The 21,061-nt window shown below is 38.3% G+C and overlaps 1 protein-coding gene across 2 annotated transcripts; it reads left to right on the top strand.

Moving 5' to 3' along the window:
- Positions 1–20,943, top strand: LOC121863274 (G2/mitotic-specific cyclin-B3-like). 2 transcript variants are annotated; one of them, XM_042361850.1, is made up of 10 exons: positions 1–159; positions 7,179–7,426; positions 8,278–8,612; positions 15,840–15,993; positions 16,814–16,906; positions 17,634–17,771; positions 17,924–18,079; positions 18,591–18,765; positions 19,577–19,682; positions 20,368–20,943. In XM_042361850.1, the coding sequence occupies exons 2-10, from the start codon at positions 7,187–7,189 to the stop codon at positions 20,417–20,419; spliced, it is 1,449 nt and encodes a 482-aa protein (XP_042217784.1). In that variant the 5' UTR covers positions 1–159; positions 7,179–7,186; the 3' UTR covers positions 20,420–20,943. The 2 variants fall into 2 exon arrangements, with proteins under 2 accessions (XP_042217784.1, XP_042217786.1); XM_042361852.1 differs by having other exon boundaries at positions 3–159; positions 8,278–8,558.
- The last annotated feature ends 118 nt before the right edge of the window (positions 20,944–21,061 follow it).

Below are 21,061 nucleotides of genomic sequence, written 5' to 3'. Positions count from 1 at the left end.
TCATTGGTCGACGGCAACAGCGCTCGACCAATGAGCTTCTACATTGTACCAGCGTCACCAAATTTGAAGAAGAGTAATCTGGAGGTTTTTAATATTTACCAAAAATATCAATCGTGAAGCATTACACTAGGACTTGACAAGGGTGGCCAAACGTATAAGGTATAGTGTATTACTTTTAACTCATAGATAACACATAAATGTTTATCTGTTCTGTAAAAAATAGTTAAAGTTAGACGTGTGTGACCGAGCTAACTCTGGGGGTATTTGTTTACCGTGGGTGAGGCAGCTGGGCTCTGGCTCATGGTCATATATTAGAACATTTCACTCGTATACTCATTTATGTTTGATATATCCTAGAAATAATAATGGGGAGGGGGGGGGGGTGTAAATATGGAGGTTAATGGTCGATTTAGTGTTAGGTAAAGGTGTGGTTTTGAATCTCTGGTCATTGATAGTTCATTAATAACTATAATTCGGTGGATTTACTTTATGATTTTTAACGTTATTTTAAGGTTTATTCCAAATGTGACTAATCGCAACTACTTAGATCCTAATTATGCGTTTTTAATTACTTGTGATCTTTAGTGATTATGCCACCAGCTGTTGTACTTCTACTAATAATTATTCAGTAACATAGTCCTACAGGTTTACAGTTGGATATGCATGTTTATAAACTATGCAGGTATAGAGTTGAGCATGAGTGTAGACAATGCAGGTATAGGGTGTACAGAGACCATGTCAGTACAGGGGTGGACTGGGGATAGTGTGAGGGGGGGGGAGGCTATGATTTTGGGTGAACGGAAATATAGTCAAAGGTAAAAAAAAGAGTAACAGAAGAAAGTCACGAATTTTGTTTTGAAATTTTAGAAATTTTCCTTAAATATCATTAACAAGTAATAAAACCCAATGCCGTGTATGGCGGTTGGTTATTAATACTGAACATGACTTCCAGTTCACAACACACTGTATCATGGCATTATGGGTAAAAACAACGGTAAATTATTACGAATCTGACCTTCATCTTTGGCGGAAATTGATCTTTTTTGCACACCTCCCCCGCCAACAATAATGGGGTGAGAGCCTGGGAAATTGAGGTTTCTGGGTGGGGGAGAAAACGAGTCATCTAACCTAACCCCTAGCTGTTTCAGTAGTAAAAAAAACCTGACTTGACCCCTAAATGTTTCGGTAGTTAAAAACTTTGGGGCGCACCATGTCCGAAAGTACAATACCTTAGTTAGAAGTGGAAGGACCAGAGATACGTAAGAATTGGATAGAATGATCGTCTTTCTCATAAAACTTAGCATTAAACTTAAAATAATCGTAGGAGCACAAATGACAACCAACCTCCACCACGGCCATTGTGAGACTGGTCAATGAAATTACCCAGGCTGCTTCCTTTGAATAATCAAATGTGATAGGTCAAAAAAAAATTGCGTGATGATATCAGTACATCATTGGTCACGACTGGATGATGTCAGTCTATTGTGCAGGCGTCGATAAATCTCCTCAAAGACTGAAAACTACGTAAAATGAATTGAATTAAATTGTGTCGCTATTATCCATTTCTGCCTGGTATATATGGGGTTCAGAATGCTCAGAATAGGGAGATCTAAATGTTTCAGTAGCTTATAACTTTGGGGCGCACTATGTCCTAAAGTAAAATAATACCACAACAACATATTATTAAATATCTTAAACAACGTAGAGTAAAAAACAAAGTTTGTCGTCTTACTGCCATGGCAGCGACCACTAGACCTTTTCTCACATTTCCACCACCTTGGTTTTGCTGGTGAAATTGCATTTGTTACCACCAACTGAATCTTGGGAATTTTATCTTTGCAATCAATATTTTCAACAATTCTCAGGCACTTCTATGACATTTCTCTCACAGATGACCTAACCTAACCTACCCCTGTACCTCCAGCATATTATTGGTCATCTGCGAAGGAAACGTCATACAAGAAAAGTGTTCTTAGAATTGTCGAAACTATTGCATTGCAAAGATAAAATTCTCAAGATTCAGTTGGTGGCAACAAATGAGATAATACTACAGGCTGTTAAGAGATGATATGATCAAAATTTATAAAATGATGCATGGATATTATGATGATCTTTGCAATGAGGTTCAGCTTTGGAGAGAGAGACTGTAGAGCGTACAGGCCGAAGAGGACACAGTCTGAAACTTTGCCTAAAAGAAGCAAAGACAACAAAAAGAAAAGCATCTTTGGCACTAAGGGCAGTAAATCTGAACAGCTTCTCCGAGGAATTTGTTACATCACCAGCCATAAATACTTTTAAGAATAGATTAGATAAGTCATGGGAGGAACCTGCAATACTATATGACGACTACAAAGCAGATATACTTGATGGCACCACAGACCCGCACAGGACTGTGGAGTCCAGCATAGAGGAGCCTTAGATCCTGAGTTGGAGAACTACCTTATGTAACCTTACATAATACCATTTTGTGAGTGGTATGTTTGATATTAGTATACATGAACTCACTGTGACGGTCAAAGTCAACCTCAGGTGACTATTAGGTCAGAAAGTGACCGTTGTGGAATCATTGTGAATCAAAACTTAATAAAAATGCCATGTTTCTGTTATTGATTATGCATTAATTATGAGAAGGAACCCACAATGGCAGGCAAAAATGTTTATTCCAAACTTCTCAATGGAGTTTCAGATAAGGACTGGCACATGCATCTTGATTTTCTGACCATCAACAGCTATGGTTATAATGGCCATAGTCTTGTAAATTTTTCATTTTGTTTTTTTTGTTTTTTCTGTATCTTCCATCTTCCTTCATCTTGCACTTGATCTTGTTCTTGTTCACAGTTTTCTGGTTCTGGGTGTTCTTCATTCTTGCTTGAATTACTCACTTGGAGGAGCAAATCTCTGTAGGTTAGCCTCTTGATGTGCTTCACCTTGGCAATCCTACACTTTACCTCCATTTGAGACACTCCCTGTCAGAGGATGAGTGAGGACCGCCACATGTTGCACATTTTTTTCCCTCAGTCTTGCAGTTATTATGTTGGTGTCAAGAAGATACACACATGGAGCACACGTCCTATGGGGCCCTGCACTTTTTGACTGGGTGACCAAACCACTGACACTTGTAGCATCTGGTCAATCGTGGAGTGTAGGGTTTCACTTGGACGTTGTCCCATCCCAGTGTAATCTTGTCAGGGAGTTTATGAAAGAATTTGACCATGGTGGAGGTAGATTCCCTGTCTGGTCTTGTTAATTTTTGTTCAACTCTAATATTTCCAAACTCCTCTAGTTCTATATTCTCCATTTGTTCTATCTCAGCATGGGAGATAACTCTCCACACCAAGTTGTCATCAAAATTAACATCCACTTGAATGGGGACGTCATTGATGACTTTAAAGTCTTTTGGTTGTCCTGCTTGTCCCCAGTCACCAAAAGTAACCATGGGGCCAATACTCAAGCCTGCGGACAACCTTGGTTACCCCTTCTATCCCTGAAGAGGTGAAGACACTCTTCAGGGCAAAGATGTTTAGCTTCTCAGGAGGTATGGATGTTGGAGGCTAAAGCCTCGCCACCTTTACTTGGTCCCAATTGTCTTGCATGTCTGTCCTCAGTGTTTTGGCTTCTTGTATTGATTCATCAATACACAAGCTCCTTATATACAATACACATGATGTTGCATCACCCACATCCCCTCCTGAACCTTCGCCATGGCGGTCACCTCTGATCAAATCAGGTAGCACATTATCCAGACGAAACCTGACCACCAAGGCTCTCATCACAGGATCCAGTTTGAACATGTCCTCACTCAAGCTAAAAAAATTAAATTTTTATGTACAAACTGATTCTCTAAAATCCTACATTTCTGAAAATCATTTAATTTGTAAAACAGTTGGCTTGCATGCTAATCTATTACATGGTTATTTTTAGAGCATGAATAAATACCAGTGTTAGTATTCTTTGTCTTCGGGGTATTCTTATGTTATTTAATGCGATATCATCTCAGAGGGTATTACTCAGTTGAGTATTCATACCGCCTGCCCCACTAGGGATCTCGGCTCAAGGTTGATGAAGCCACAAGTTCTGAAAATTGTCAGGGCAAACTTTTCTGAGTGAGAATTGTAAACTCTTCGAAAAATCTGCCAGAAAATGTAACAGCACCAAGTGTGAGCTCACTCAAGACCAGAATTGTCCAACACTGATGCAGGTACAGATACATTCTGGAGCCAGTACATGTCAAGTACTGTACTTACCAACAGTGTGAAGGAAACACCATGAAGAGATGGAGCTTTATTCCTGATGTTTCGCCACAAGACTACAATTCGTCTTGTGATGAAACATAATAAAGCTCCATCTCTCAGTAGTGTTTCCTTCACTACCATACTACCCTGACTGTAGCTATTTGTAGATATCATTCAAGTATCCTTAAGCTGATTTGTAGATGCTCTGAATCCCAGGCCATACACCAGTATTAACCATTATATCACACTGCTAGCTGCAAAATATTGACATACAAAATTACATGTGATGTATGGGAAGCACCATGCCCATGTATTGGAAATTTAATCTTATTTATGTGTTGTGCCATTGATCCGTTATTCATGTTACAGTATTTATATTAAGAGGTAGGTGTGCGTGCATGTACATTTGATTCTAACAATTTAGTAATTCATTGTGATGTGTAGTTTTGCACTGTATTGTACTGTACAGGGGGTCCCCAAGTTACGAACGGCTTCTGTTCCTGAGGACATTATTAAGTCGGAAATGTACGTAAGTCGGAACACATGTTATGTTACACTACATCCTTGACCACCGAAGGGTCAAGACGTACCTGGCGCTCCTCTCGGAGCAGCCAGGTCAACTGTTAAGTTGGCCCATACCAACCCCCTCCCCTGAACCCTCCTCCCCACCGGAATATCAACAAGTTCTCGCCAGAAGTTACTATTTCATTTAGGAAAGGAATGGAACCAGTGTTAAATAGAGGTGAACAGTGGTGAACAGTGCTTAAGTCAGTGAGAACAACTCAACAGTAACAGTCGCACCTAAGTTAACCTTCACACAGTGAGGTCCCAGGTACCCAGTGATAACGGCCCGTGAGACCCAACAACCAGCGATGTGTTAATCCGTCTACGATAGGAAGGCCTGGGACCACACCTCACTCATATAACACCATCTGTGAGGGAATTACTGCACCACGTGAGGCCCCGCATAACACCATATGTGAAGGAGTTACTACACCACGTGAGGCCCCGCATAACACCATCTGTGAGGGAATTACTACACCACGTGAGGCCCCTCATAACACCATCTGTGAGGGAATTACTACACCACGTCAGGTCCCTCATAACACCATCTGTGAGGGAATTACTACACCATGTCAGGTCCCTCATAACACCATATGTGAAGGAGTTACTACACCACGTGAGGCCCCTCATAACACCATCTGTGAGGGAATTACTACACCATGTCAGGTCCCTCATAACACCATCTGTGAGGGAATTACTACACCACGTGAGGCCCCGCATAACATCATCTGTGAGGGAATTACTACACCACGTGAGGCCCCTCCTAACACCATCTGTGAGGGAATTACTACACCACGTGAGGCCCCTCATAACACCATCTGTGAGGGAACTACTACACCACGTGAGGTCCCTCCTAACACCATCTGGGAGGGAGTTACTACACTACGTGTTTGCTGTTCAACACCTACATTAATCTGAATGTTCACTGTATGTTCCTTTACCTTTCTCTAATGAAGGCTTTTGTTAAACCACCAATGTATGTAATAAGTCATTTATGTCCAATGTATATTTTCAGCCTTCGGGCTGCAGAACTTTTTCAATAAACCGTTAATTATTATTATTATTATGTTATGTGCCTAATGTTCCTATTGAACAGTGTTTAAAATCCGACTATATCATAGCCTAAGTCCTTATATACATCTAAAATCACTTAATATAAGAGAAAAGAAGAAATTGAATGACAAAATACATTAATTAAAGTAAATAATAAGTCCTCGGGTAAATAAAATACTGTCAATTTCAAGTTTAACCCTGTTCATATTGGTGGGCGTTCGTAAATTGGACGTTTGTAAGTCAGGGACTCATAAAAGTTAAATAAAATTTGTTGCGTTTTAATTGAACCACAGTATTTGCTCCATACTTTACTCAATCTACTAAACATTTTGACATTTGTTGAGTCAATGACTTTCTCAGGAAAATTTTTTTCTTTAAAAATTTCATATGCTGTATTTCTCATAACATATTTGGGTTAGGAAGTAAGTCTTAGGTGTACAGTACAGTACCATGGGCTAAGCAATTAATAACAAAAGATGAATTGAATATCCTAACCAAATTGTTGAAAAATTATTGCAAGATCATTAACACCTTTGTTTATGGGGTTCCCTCTGAGCTGAATGAAATCGTCTGGTGTTAGCCAAATAAATTATTAACCCCTTGACTTAGAGGTACTATACTTACCTGGCACATCCTCTTGCACTAAGCATCACATCAGGACACACCTGATAATTTCTTTAATCTCCATGGCAGTAGGAAAAGCTGGGAGGTAGAAATTGCTATGATATGACACAAGTCTTATTCTAAGGCACTTCAATATCTCACTAGGCATAGTCCCATATAGTACTGTACAGTACGGTATACATGTATATATATTTTTCTCTTGTGTTGGGGGTCAGTATTGAGCTTATTGTATTTATCTGTTTTCTTATCTCTTTCTCTTGAGTGGCCAGTCTGGTCTGTTTACTTGTTTGATAAGAGACTGACCACTTGGTGTTTGTGTGTGAGGGAGGGAGGTGACAGCAGTTATGGGAGCATGCATTCACACACCATCCATCCTCCCTCATACACACACAGATAGTGTGTGTGGTCATCAAACTGGCTCCTCTGAGTAAAGGGGTTAAAAGATTTGTCCCCATAGTGAAACAGTTAATGGAGATAGTCTATTAACCCCTTTTGTATGGGGTTCCCTCTTGAGCTGAATAAAATCGTCTGGTATGAGCCAAATAAAATATTAAAAGCGGCTTTCCCGTATTGAAAGGGTAAAAAGAGGCTCAATTGGGTGTCCTTGATCTACATACTTTCCTAAAACGTTACAAGAAAAATAAAAAATGAGAATTCTTAAGAAATAGTGTTGTACAGTACACTTAGCATGTGTTTTTCCTGTAGGCTGTAAGATGGCCTCACGCCCAAGCACCCGAGATTTGGTAACTCGATCCCTGGCCAACAAAAATGGAACAGGCTTGAAGATTCAGAATGAAAACTCCAACCTTCCACCAGTGCCAGGAAAGAACAATTCATCAAAATTTCTTCGTAGCACTACAAACAGAATGTTGGGGCTGAAACGCAAGGCTGAGGCTGCCCCTGATGATGAGAAGGCTACCAAGAAACGATCAGCATTTGGAGATCTTACAAATGTAAGTAAAATATTACAATATTGATAAGTGTTGTATGATTAAGTGGTATTTTATGACTGCATGGGAAATGCTGTGCCTGTACAGTACTATACACCAGAATTGGTACTGTACTTATATTTCTGGGGAAAGTATTTAAAGCTTATATCGTGTAGTATTACTGTACTGTATTGTATAAATACACCTAGGCTCAACCATAAAAAAAATATGATATTCTTTTAAATTGAAGCAATGTTGGTGTTCTTCCTGTTTTGAAGCTCTTGGTGTTATGTACTGTGTTTAGATCTAACTCGGACATGCATTCACTATCGTGTTCACATTACCCAAATTCACAATAAAGTACCTGTACTGTGATACATGAATCATTCTACATATCTAAAGGTGTTTTAACATTTATGAGCAAAACAAAGATTATATTTGTAAAGGAATTCTATATGTTGGCTCAGCTGTCACACTAATGATACCTGTACTGTATAAGAAGCATGAGTAGGAAAAATATTACAATCACAAGTTGGATTTTTGAAGCTGTTGCCATTTTCATAATCTAAGATTTATGAGTGTAAGAAAACAATTAGAATTAGTGTACCTCATTGAGTACAGTACAGTATTCGGGGGGGGGGGGGATAGTAGGGAAGCTACAAGTGTTGGGAAAGGATAGGATAACAGTGAGAAAATAATACTGTACCTGGCAATGTTTTGAAGAATAGTGTGGAATATGCAACTGACAAACCAGTACGTAGTAGGATAAAGGGAGAGTCGGTAAAGAATAAAAGTATTTTGGTAATTATTTTACATCTGCTGCTCCCTGTAAAGGGCATTTTGATTATAATTGTTTAATCATACTCTAACTACAGGCAATTGAAAAGAAAATAATTGATGGCAAGAAGGTTGCGACACAGAAAGGAAGGGTGGTGCGAAATGGATCTACAAAGTCTCTGCGCAAGGTGGTCAAGCCACCCACTAAAAACCCAGTCCAGACATTATCCTTGAAGGTTACAACAAAAGAACCTGGTCCAGTCATCAAGGTAGACCAAGCAAAGGAGTTGTCATTCTGCGATTCTCTTCCCAGTTCCCAAGAATCCAACAAGACAGATCTAGATGACTCTGCTGCATATGTAACAGCTTCTGAAGGAAGGTACAGCGTATCCAAAGCTTCTCTTCAATCTACTGACATAGGCTGTAGTAGCGTGTAAGTTTCTAAACTGCTCGCTTTTCACAAAGGGAAAGGTCAAAATATTTACTCTTCATTTATCTCTATCATTAACAGGTTTCTGTCAACTAATGCCTTTTAAACTGAGAAATACCGTATATACTCGTCTATAACCCCCCCTTGTTTATAGGTCGACCCTGATTTTTTGACCAAGAAATCGTTAATTTATGATATTCCTCGTTTATAGGTCGACCCACGTTTTTTAGGGTAATGGAACAACAAAACCTTCACTAAAAACGCTCTACGTCCTATAAACTGAGGCTCGCCGTGCCTGAAACACCGAGTGCCGAAGGCAAATTGTTTACCATTTATTATTACGACACTTTACACTGAAACGCGGGTAGTTTAAAAAAAAATATTGTATATTTCCATTCAAGTATTTATTCAAGTCAATTAGGGAATATTATTGTAATACAACAGTTTTTTAACTAAACAATTCAAAAAGCGATTACGGTAACATCTTTTGAACGCAAGAAAGCGAAAGTCCTTGTTTTCGTCACGATTTTATCCCACTTTCCACTGTAATACGTACGTAATTTCAGCTAAAATATTACATTTCCGTGAATGCATTATATCAAGCACAGTATGAATAGAATATCATTGTAATATAACAGAATTTTAACCGAAAACTATTAAAAAACGAGTAACATCTCAAGAACATCGGAAGCTTTGGTAAAGTGTTTTGTTTTCGTCATGTATTTTATCCTATTTTACATTGAAACACATCACGTTTCAGCAAAACTACTATTTATTTCCGAGAATATATTCATTCAGGCGCAGTTTAGGTAAAATATACGTGTGATGTAATAGTTTTTAACTGAAAACGATTCGAAAAACACGTACCCTCTAGCCCTGTTCAAGGAGAGGACTGGGAGGAGCTGTTTGGTGCTGCAGACGATGACAAGGAAAATGATTTTGATGGATTTTAATGAAAATATTCCGAAATATGGTATCGTAGTATTTATTCAAGTCAATTAGGATAGAATATTATTGTAATACAACAGTTTTTTAACTGAAAACCACTCAAAAAGCGATTACGGTAACATCTTTTGAACGAAAGAAAGGGAGTCATTGTTTTCGTCACGATTTTATCCCACTTTCCACTGTAAAACATACGTCATTTCAGCAAAAATATTACATTTCCGTGAATGCATTATATCAAGCACAGTATGAATAGAATACCATTGTAATATAACAATATTTTAACCAAAACTATTAAAACTTCTCTTGAACATTGGAAGGTTAGGTAAAGTCTTTTGTTTTCATGTATTTTATCCTATTTTACATTAAAATACATCACGTTTCAGCAAAACTACTATTTATTTCCGAGAATATATTCATTCAGGCACAGTTAAGGTAAAATATACATGTGATGTAACAGTTTTTTTAACTGAAAACGATTCGAAAAACACGTGTACCGTCTAGCTGTTACACTCAACAGCTGGTGGTGCGTCATGCGTCGTTGTAAACAATAGGAGGTTGAAGTAGATTACCGGGTATTATATTAAGTGTGAAATATCGAAAAGGTTTTTATTGCCGGTATTTTTTGTAGATCAATGAGAACTGTGATACCATATATGATATGATAAGTTAGCCTGTGCTAAGAACTTCAACATAGACTACTGAAAGCACGTTGTAAGGTAATTTAACCTATTGTAAGTTGGTGAGCTTCATTCGCTGGAGGAACTGCACAACTTTTCATTACTAATTGGTACATATTTTACGTTTCCATTGTTTACTGGCAGTAAATGGTAAATATTTTTTATGTCTGCAGCTAAAAGTTGCTCCTCGCCCTTCCCATCATGCACGGGTTCAACCTAACAAAACTATTACGCATGTATAGGACGACCCCCAATTTTTTGCCTAAAAATTTGGTCTTAAAAACTCGAACTATACACGAGTATATACGGTACTAAAGTTGTCAACTTTTTTATAATGGAGTTACACTTGCTTTATACTTTTAACATAGTACTCTTTTTAAACTTAGCTGTAGCTTGTATGTTATCTAAATTCTGGGATCTGTACTTTAACAGTTGCTGAATTTTGACAATTCCCTATTGTTTACTTCTTTGCTCTGTTTTGCAAGTACAGTACTGTATTGTTTCCTTGGGCATGAGAAGAATGTCCTAGTCATGGTGCTGAAATATTGCTAAAACATTTGGCTCACACTTATCCAGTACAGTACTTGGGTGTGGTCTGACCTGTGACCTCTGCATGTGCTTCTACTTCGCGGGTTCTTGGGCGTTCTTTACCCTTTCTTTTACATCAGTTGGATGTTGTCTTTAGCATGTAACCTTCCTATATGATTACTTAATATCATTTGAAACTGGAATCATTTCTGTAACAGTTCATGAATGTTGGATGAATTTCATGACCAGTAATGCATGTTTGTGGTGCTTGACTGATATGGGAAGTTAGAGTGTCTTATGTCTGTGGTGGCTGAATGTTGCATGAAGCTTATGACATCTGCTTGTTTTGGTGGTTGGATGTAACCTGCAGCTTGTGAACTAGAGACTGCTTGCAAAATAAACTATGTAAGTTCATATTTTTCTTTGTTGTGAATATTCAGGCAGTTCCTCAACCGAGATAGTGAATACCAGTCTCTGTTTGATCTAACTCTCCTGGAGAAAAATCATATTAAAGGAAATTGTAGATACTGTACCACCCAAACTACATTTATTAAATGTTCTTTTATTGCAGTGTAGATGATTTGTAATTCAGAACAAGGTTAATAGTAATGAAAATAATGATATATTTGTAACTAAATGTTAGTACTATTAATATACTGTACATAATCATAGTCAAGGTGGAAGTAATGAGTGAGGGATGTTTGTTTGAGAGGTGAGTATGTGGTAGACTTTCATAGGACATGCAAAGCCTTGACATCTATAAGAACAAGGGAGAACAAGCTGGCAGAGTTCTTGCTTGCATCCTTCTTAACAGACTTTACACTAAAGACCATCATGAGGCACCACTGACAGGATCTTTGATCCCCACTAGATACAAGAGAAGTGCAGAGAATAGCTCACCCACAAAGGTGACATCACTGATATCTCATACTGTATTATGTGGCCAATTACACTTTTTGTGACATGCATAATTTATATGCTAAATAGCTGTTAAAGTCAATATTAATCAAACATTTTGGACATTATTTTTCTTAACATACAAATGGTATATATGGGTTACTGGTATTTATGTATACTGTACTATACAACCAGATTTTACATCAATGCTCGCATCTCTTTGTAGGCTCTTGTCATCATAGCAGCGTAAAGACTGCGGTTTAAGCCCCAATTATTTCTTTCATTTAGGATACAACTTGTGCATGTGAAGCTATGCTAACACAAATAATATTTATAGACTATACAAAAGTACATCCAACTATTGGTTTTGTTTTAGGCAATACTGTACTGTACCAGCACCTAAATATTCAGTCATGTTACCACCTTTTTGCTAGGCTGGCTGCATCATGGAAAAGTATTGTGTGGTACATGTACTGTGCTGTGCCAGTATTAATGGATAGCAAGATCATATTTGTTAAATTGCATTTTTCTAAACATTTGGTAGATACTGGCAACACTATTATGGAATATCACTAGAAATCATGCTACATTAGACCAATCACAGCTAGCGGAGGAGGGAATGCGTGGGTGGTAAGGATGCGTGGCCCAATCACAGTCCGATACGTCAAATGACGTCAGCGATAACGTAAGAGCGACCTAATGCGCATCCCTCACCGCGCTGCTTCCCGCGTATGGTCAAGAATGGACTGCGTGAGTAAAAAATGGCGAGGTTCGTCTGGACCTCTCCAGCCGCTCGCCGCGTAAATGATGAAATTTACCACTTAATTAAAACATTTCATTCTGGCAAGGCACCGCGTAAATCCAGACTATACTGTACAGTCAACACTCACTTTACGCGGCTAATATAACCCACAGGGTACCTCGGAAAGTGAGAAACGCGTAAAGTGAACAACATAACATATGGGATTAATTGAAATAGAGACCGGGCCGACCCCCAAACTCCACTTTTTGACGACACACAACTATGTTGTAGTAAAATTTTTATCTTAACTTTATGATGGTATGAACACACAATTAATATAGAAGAGGTTAGGTTAGGAAAAGTAAAGGTTAAGTTAGGAAAAATAAAGGTTAGGTTACGAAAACTAAAGGTTAGGTTGAACACTTACGTTAGTAGAAGAAATGGGTCGGCATACGGGGATAGAGGCTGGTTCCGAGGCAGAGGGCAGGCTACTGGCCCTCAGGTGAGTCACCATCACTGTCATCCACACTTGTCAGGGCCTCCCTGACAAATCCCTCAGTCATCTTCACTGTGTCTACCTCTGTCACTATCACTGGCTTGGGCTGGCTGTGGTGGGTTGCGGGCGAAGAACTCTGTTATGCTTTGCTGACGACTGGTGTTTATGTTGTCGTGATAAACCTTGATGTAGGGCTCCATAGTCTGCAACAGCTGGGTAGTGAAGATTTCATACCTGTTTGCGTCAGGGTCGTCGGAAAGGAGGAGCTTGACTTTTTCGATACACTCGATGGCACCCCTAACATTACTATGGGATAAGCGGTGTTCTTCTTGGGATGACGCACCACCTGCCTCTTCACTGACGTCATCATCATCGACCATCTCGTCGGTAGTCACATCAGGATCCCTTATCACCTCCAGGATGTCGTCGTTGGTGGTCTCGGAGAAGCCTGCAGCTGTAACACTCTGCGCAGCTTCTCTGGCAAGGTCCACTGCTACTGCAACAGTCTGAACCTCACCAGTCACAGATTGACTCTGCCTAACGGCCAGAATGTCTTGCAACACATGTCTCCATGCATGAAGAACAGTTGCTACAGACAGCTGATCCCATGCCTCCACCAAGAAGTCCACAGCTTTCTTGATGTTAAATATTCTCCAGAATTGTTTGAAAAGTATTTTTTGCTCTGCCAACTGTTGATCCTCGTCGTCTTCGCTCTTGCTATCGGTGTTGGTGTCACTCGGGTTACGCAACTCTTCCCTGGTGTTGGTGTAGTCATTCAGGAGCTTGAATTTTTTCGTAGAGAATGCAGCTTTTACATTACAGATTAACTCTTGGTCCATGGGCTGTAATATAGATGAAGTGTTGGGAGGAAGGAAGACCACTTTTACGTTGGGGTGACGATCTAACAGTAGGGGCGAGTGTCCTGGTGCGTTGTCCAGCAGCAACAAAATCTTGAATGGCACATTGTTGCTCACAGAATTTCTTTACATCGGGAACGAAACAGTCATCAAACCAGGAGAGGGACAGTGTAGAGAACATCCACGCCTTACGTGCGGTCAGCCAGTGGACATTTAGCTTGGTCATGTCCTTGCTCTTGTAGGCGTGCGGCTTGCGTGCTGTGTGGATCACCGATAACTTGAGCTTACAGGTACCGGAGGCATTGGTGGTAAACAGGACGGTGATGCGCTCCTTCTACAACTTCCGGCCCCGACACTTGCTGGCATTCTTCACAACGGAGGTCTTGGAAGGTAGCTTTTTCCGAAAAAGACCAGATTCGTCCATGTTAAACACCTGGTCGTCGGTGTACTGTCCTTCCTCCATAATCTCACGTAAAAACGGAGGAAATTCCCTAGCTGTAACACGGTCAGCACTAGCTTCTTCACCACCAATGTTGATATTGGTGATCTTGTTCCTCATCTTAAACCTCTGTAACCACCCAGAGGAAGCATTAAAGGGTTTGGGCTCTGTAATTCCCATCTTTCGTGATACTGCAGCATACAGTTCACGTGCGTACTCCTTAACAGAGCGCGTGTCCACCGCCATGTTCCGTCGCGCCTGACGCACCAAGTAGCTCACAAGTAATTTTTCCGTCTTGAGAAGCACCTGGTTGTGGAAATACTTGATCATAGAAGCACCTGTAGACTTTGTGATCTTCATGTGCTCCTTTATCTTGGCTACATCCTTCTTTATCGTCCGGATCGTAGATTCGTTCACACCATGCTGGCGCGCCAAATCAATCTGTCTTGTTCCTTTCTCTAACTCTTGGATGATCTTGTACTTCACCTCGTAGCTTAAGGAACGTCGTGTCTTCTTGGGCTTAGGGCGGCTGGGTCCAGGCAAGGAAAGGTTTCTCTCTGGGGGCGGTGGTCCGGCGGAAGCCATTTTACAGAACAATGGATGCGCGATTACACGGTGTGGCCTGGAGGGATGAAACTGCCGCGGCTAGGTCAAGCGTCGTCTTTCCTCCCTCCCTCCCTATCCCGGGTGGACACGTCATATTACTTTAAACCAATTACAACTAGCAGCGGAGGGAGGTAGGGATGCATGGCCAATCACAGTCCGATACGTCATATGTCACTGATAACGCAACAGAGACATGCACTGCGCAACCTTACCGCGCGGCTTCCCCAGGCGGAGGCGGGAGGGGCGAATCTAAAAATAGCGTCGAGCCGGACACTCCGCGTAAAGGGGTACACGCACCGCGGAATGTGAGCATCCCGGGTTCCGGCAGGGTACCGCGTAAACGTGGAAATGCGGAATGTGGGACCGCGTAAAGTGAGGGTTGACTGTACTTTTCATATTAAAATTAATAATTGAAACTACGGTACAATATTTAGTTCAAGACAGTATTGATATTATAATCAATCCCTCTATGAAAGCTGACCATTGGCTGACACATTTTAGTGATAAATTCATGTGATGGTTGCCAGAGGACTGTTTCTGCAAAATATATTGGATTAGTCTCTGATTTTTCAACATTATTTAGGCAATTTTATTAGTTATCTAAATGACTGAAGTTTGAAATGATAAATTTGGTTTATATATGAGGTGTGTGTGACTGAGTCTCCTCTTTTTAGCCACCCCTAAGTTGTGTCATATTGGCAAGTTCTATTTTTCAGTAAAATTTTGAGCAAGTGGTTGCATGTTTTTTATTGTTATTTTTTCACTGGGAAAATATATAACAGAATTGAAGCTTGATACCTTTAGGCGTCACTAAGAAATTTGTTTCCTTTGGGGTTGTACTAAAAGCATTATTTTATAAACCTAACCTTGAAAGAAGTTTACAGTACAGTACTGCTATAATTAGAAGGTAATGATTAACCCTGTACTGTAAGTGTATTTTCAATCACTGATTAACAAATGTGAATCACTGAAGTATAAAACATATATAAAAATTAATTTCAAATTTTCTGCAATTACAAAAGCTTATTAATTATTCTCAGCCCTGTTGTAACCAAACCTCCAACCAAGGTGTTGGTGGAAGACAAACCTAAGTTACCAGAAGGAGTGGAGGACTATGACAAGGAGATGGAAAATGACCCTTTTGCTGTGTCCAACTATGCTCATGATATTTTTAATTACTACAAAGAAAGGGAGGTACGAATCATATAGGTCATTTTTAGTTTTTGTCTTACTGTTTGTTTCTTTATTTCACAGGTGGATCACTTGCCACACTTCCTGCCTATACTATACTGTAATACACTGTGTTGTGGGATAATTATTTTGGTCTATCATAGCCAGTGTATCATTTTAAAGTTTATTGCATATAAACTTGACACTAGGCAGCCCTTACATTTTTCTACAAACTACACTTTAAGTCCTTTCATATTTTATTCTATCTATACTGTATTCTTTTTAAAATTTGCTTATATCAGATGCAGAATCTGGTATTTGTAGTATTGCCCCTGATCACCCTAGGTCTTCAACAATTACACTCGGGACAAAGGGCAGTTCCTATCTCTCCCTCTCACTAAAGTCGTATTAAATTATTACATAGTATTTTCATTATTTTCACTGACAAAGAATCCCAAATATTTTACCATTTTCTAGTGAACTTTTGTGGGCTCCATAATGTGGTTCCACCCGTGAACTACTGGTTGGGGACCACTGCTCTAAGCCTTACTTTTGCAGTTACAGTATATTCTATCTCAGGAACAGGGAAATAAACTCCATCATTAAAATTACATATTGATATTTTTGTAATGTGGAGATTATAGGTTTTGAAATAATTTGAATGTTCTGGTTTTGGGTTTAATGAGTAATTTATAAAGTATTTTAAGATTATTTTTCTCTTCCCTGTAAAGTGTTTTGTTTTTAGATGGTATTTTTCTTTCACCTTCCAACTTATTTTTGATGGAAATGTTTCAAACACAGACACCTAACACTTCCTTTGTAATATTCTAATATTCTTTTTCAGAGTAAATTCACAATTGGGAGGTACATTGAGCGACAACCAGATGTATCCAGGAGCATGAGATCTATTTTGGTTGACTGGATGGTTGAGGTGCAGGTAGGTTGACCAGTTAATGAAATTTGTTTTAGACTTCTTGTTTTATGATGTAGCAGAGATCATGGTGTTTGATCAACAGAAACAAGAAACTATTTGTGGTAGACAAATGTATATTGTAGTACTAGGGAGCAATATTTATCAAATTACTCTATAATGATGTCGTATGAATATGCAGAACACGTGTTGGTGAAAGTGATAGAGTATTACACTGAGGGAAGAAGGGGAAGAGGTAGACCACTTAGGATTTGGACTGTCTTGGTGAGGTCTAGAAGTGTGCCAGAGGAATAACACAAGCAGAGAATTGTTTTTGAAAGTATTTAAGTATTAGATAACATGGAGACAAAGCTGGAAGTATAACAGTAAAGTCTTGTTGACAAATCAACTTCGTGAATAAAAGGAATAAAGTCAAATTGAAGCTTCTAGTATCTTGATTCACTGTTTCACTCAATATGTGAGGCTTTGCTTACATTTTACTTCAGTGAATATAAATAAAGTAGGGTTGATCAATACATTGCATAAATAAGGTGGAAAAAACATTTCTTTGAAGTGTAAATGACACCAAAGGAATGTTTATAGAAGGTGAAGGGTTATAGAGGAGGAATCCTCTCTCGTGTTTTTTATACTCAGTGCCTATACTGTATATACTGTATGTGGTTAATTTTTTAAAATGACCAGTTATTTATTGTTGGTTATTGTCAGAATTTCTAAAATAAACTTTCTTCCTCAGGAATCATTTGAACTAAACCATGAGACACTCTACCTTGCTGTGAAGATAGTGGACCTGTACCTGGCAGAAGTTGTGATTAAGCGTGATGCCTTGCAGTTAATTGGATCTACAGCTTTGTTCATTGCTTGTAAATTTGATGTAAGTTGCTGTTAATGCGATCCGTGCAGAATCTGATTTTGGAGATAATGCTATAACAATGTATAATCATGCAGTAAATCTGGATGCTACTGTACAACTTATGTCTTTGAATGACATATACTGTACTGTATACAATTACTGACACTTCACAGGAAAGAACCCCGCCTTATGTTGACGACTTCCTGTATATCTGTGATGATGCCTACAAGAGGAAGGAACTCATTTGTATGGAGATAAAGATTCTTCAAACTGTTGGCTTTGACTTGGGAGTACCACTTTCCTATAGATTCCTCCGGAGATATGCCAGGGTATGTCCTTGTGACTGATCTTTGTCACAATTAACTAAGTACACTATAGCCAGTTTTAAGTTTAATGAAATTATTGTGCTTAGAGTTTGTATAAGTAATAGAGTGCAGTTTATGGATGTACTGGAACTGGTAAAAGAAAATAGACATTCATAGTAAATAAATCATAATACATACAGTACAGTACAGTAGCATGTTGAACTCGTGTGCAGTCGGTATATTTCTGAAATGAAGCAGGATACTTTTTACAGATAGACAATATGTTCTAGGTGGTATAGAGGTTAGTCTTATGTCATGTACAAAGGCAGTAGGGTGGGTCAATTTTAGTGATGTATTATTTTTGTTATCTGATCCTCTGGATGATTGGTAATTTGATTTAGACTACACATTCTCTCTTGATTCTTCCGTGTGACTTTTTTAGTCTAATATACAGTAGTATGAACATCAGGCAAGTTAAGAACAATGACTAATCTTCATGTAGAGTAATTGATAGCCTATTTTCATTACATCACAGTGTTCCAAGGTGAGCATGGAGGACCTCACCTTCACTCGCTACATCCTAGAGATGGGTCTCATGGATTATGAACTGATAGATTCATCAGATTCTGCCCTTGCTGCTGCTGCTCTTTTACTGACTAGAATTATAAGAGGAGACTCCACTTGGCCCCCCACACTACAGTATTACTCAGGTGAATATATCACTACATGTATTAAAATTTGGCTTATATCTGCTTTATGCAGGGTGGTAGAGAATTGTCATGTATATTAATACAAAATTATCTCCATTTGGTTTTCTCTTCAAGTGTCTTATAAAAGTTCAGATTTTTAACCCATTAGTCCTGGGTTAGGGTGCTGCTGGCAGTAACCCCACCAGGGATAAGTTGAGGAAAAAATCGACTTCTAAAAATAATTAAAAAATAATAATAATAATAAAAATGGCGGGAAAATAGGTGGACGTTCTGGAATGTCACCCGGGGCCTAAGGGTTAAGGGAGTATTCATTTGCGTTTAGTTTCCAAAGTATTATACTGTACTTAATTTGGGTTTTGGGGATGTTAAGTCGGTTGTCCATTTGAACTGTGTTCTCACTAAACACACTCCTCTTCAATTTTGCACAATGTTCCCTCACAATCATTGTTACCTTGAAAACAGTATTCTCAGTCTGTATTTTGAAATTCCTCAATGACCAATCTTATTAATGAATTACAAGACTTAGAATTTAACGATAAAAGATTACTTTTCTACTGTCATATTTTGACAATAAAACAGCAACATTCTCTACTGAGTAAGTCTTTTGGGTTATCACAAAGTACTGGTGAGTTAGTAATGGTTTATATATAATCCATACCCTGGTTTGGCTATTTCACTTAATTTTGGGGCTCAAGTTTATTAAATGTGAAGAGTTTGTAGAGATCATAATTGTCATAGATGTAATAAAATTAGTTTTATGGCCTAGCTTTATTTTCTGATAATGATTGTTTATATTTATAACTTTTTGCAGGATACCAGCTAGAGGATCTGTACCACCTGGTTCACATGCTCCACAGCATGATCTGCCAGCCACCAAAAGAGCACCTCAAAACTATCAGGAATAAATACTCTCACAAGTAAGTACTGTACCACATTTAAGCGAGTCTTGGGCTTAAAAGGCATGTTTCTACCCCTGTCCTCAAGTTGTTTAAAACATCTTCAGCTGTCAAAAGATGACCTTTTTCAAAAATAGTGACAAATTTATGAAGTATCTGTCAAGGCCTTCTAATTTGTCTTATCAAACATATTCTTTGCTTATTTAAATGTGAAGGAACTAGTGGAATTGAAGATACATACGGTATATTTATTTAATAAAATTATTTTAAAATTAGATTTACCTTAAAAAAAATGGTAAGGGGTGCCAAAAATAAGCAAAAAATATGTGATTAAAGAGTATAAGAGGGATCTAGTACAGAAACATATGAAGAGATATGTGAGGAGTGGAGTGCATGGACAAAGCTGTATTGGACAGCACATAACAGTATTTGATATGAGGTGCTGTAAAGGTTATTGGAATTTTACTTTCCTGTATTTAAAACGATACATATTATAGGAGAAATATGGACTCGGTCATAATTAAAACTATATGCTTGTGGTATGCATAATGAGAATGTTAACTTGCAATATATTTATCATATTAAAGTCAATAATTTCATTATGCATACTATAGCTTTTAATATGACTGGGTAATATATATTTAATATTTAATGTAACAACCAAATAAATGAAAGAATAAAACAATAAAATTATTTGGATTTTCAGGGTCTTCTTTGAAGTGGCAAAAATTCCCATTCCAGAGAAGTTGGATTTCTAATGCCTGTGGAACCAACTGGAGATTGTACAGATATTTATAGTCAGATTTCGTGATTGTGGACCTGGCTTAATGGTCTATTGAGTGACACTCTCTGTGGAGAGTGATATTGAGTCATGGAAGATGATATGGTGATCACTAGTACAGATGGTATTTTAAGTGTGTGTTCTCAGTCTGCCATGATATCCTGAACTTTTAACTTAAGCTTGTAGCTGTAAGTAAATGACTTCTTTTACCACTTTGTTTCGCGTACCAATTCTTGGTACTACTGTTATTTTTTATATGCACATTTATAACTCTTAGCTATTGAATATTGTAGATATACTGTAAATATATCCGATTTAGTTGAAGTATTTTTTAAGGACTTTAGATCAGATGCTCATTTCATATTTTCTAGATATGTCTTTGTGTTCTGGTACTGAATTAAATTTACAATTTTATGATATAGGACAACTTCCAAAGATTATTATCACTGTTTTATGCAATGGGCACTTGGATAAAAAATCTATTAAATGAGAAGATTTAAAGGAAATTTTCATTTACCTATTTATTTTTTATCATTGGAAAATTTTTTGAAGCACATAGCTCAATAATGTTTTTTTTAAAATAGTCTTTGTGTTTTAGGAGTAAAGAGTAAATATGGTG

Source organism: Homarus americanus, unplaced genomic scaffold (assembly GCF_018991925.1).
Source record: "Homarus americanus isolate GMGI-L3 unplaced genomic scaffold, GMGI_Hamer_2.0 scaffold46197, whole genome shotgun sequence".
In the NCBI taxonomy this organism is placed as follows: Eukaryota; Metazoa; Arthropoda; class Malacostraca; order Decapoda; family Nephropidae; genus Homarus; species Homarus americanus.
This window is presented reverse-complemented; position numbering and strand designations above follow the sequence as displayed.

Coding starts and splice junctions, on each gene's coding strand:
- LOC121863274 (XM_042361850.1), top strand. CDS start 7,187: ATGGCCTCACGCCCAAGCACCCGAGATTTGGTAACTCGATCCCTGGCC. Junction 18,080..18,590: donor TCCTCCGGAGATATGCCAGG/GTATGTCCTTGT, acceptor ATTACATCACAG/TGTTCCAAGGTGAGCATGGA. Junction 19,683..20,367: donor AGGAATAAATACTCTCACAA/GTAAGTACTGTA, acceptor TTGGATTTTCAG/GGTCTTCTTTGAAGTGGCAA.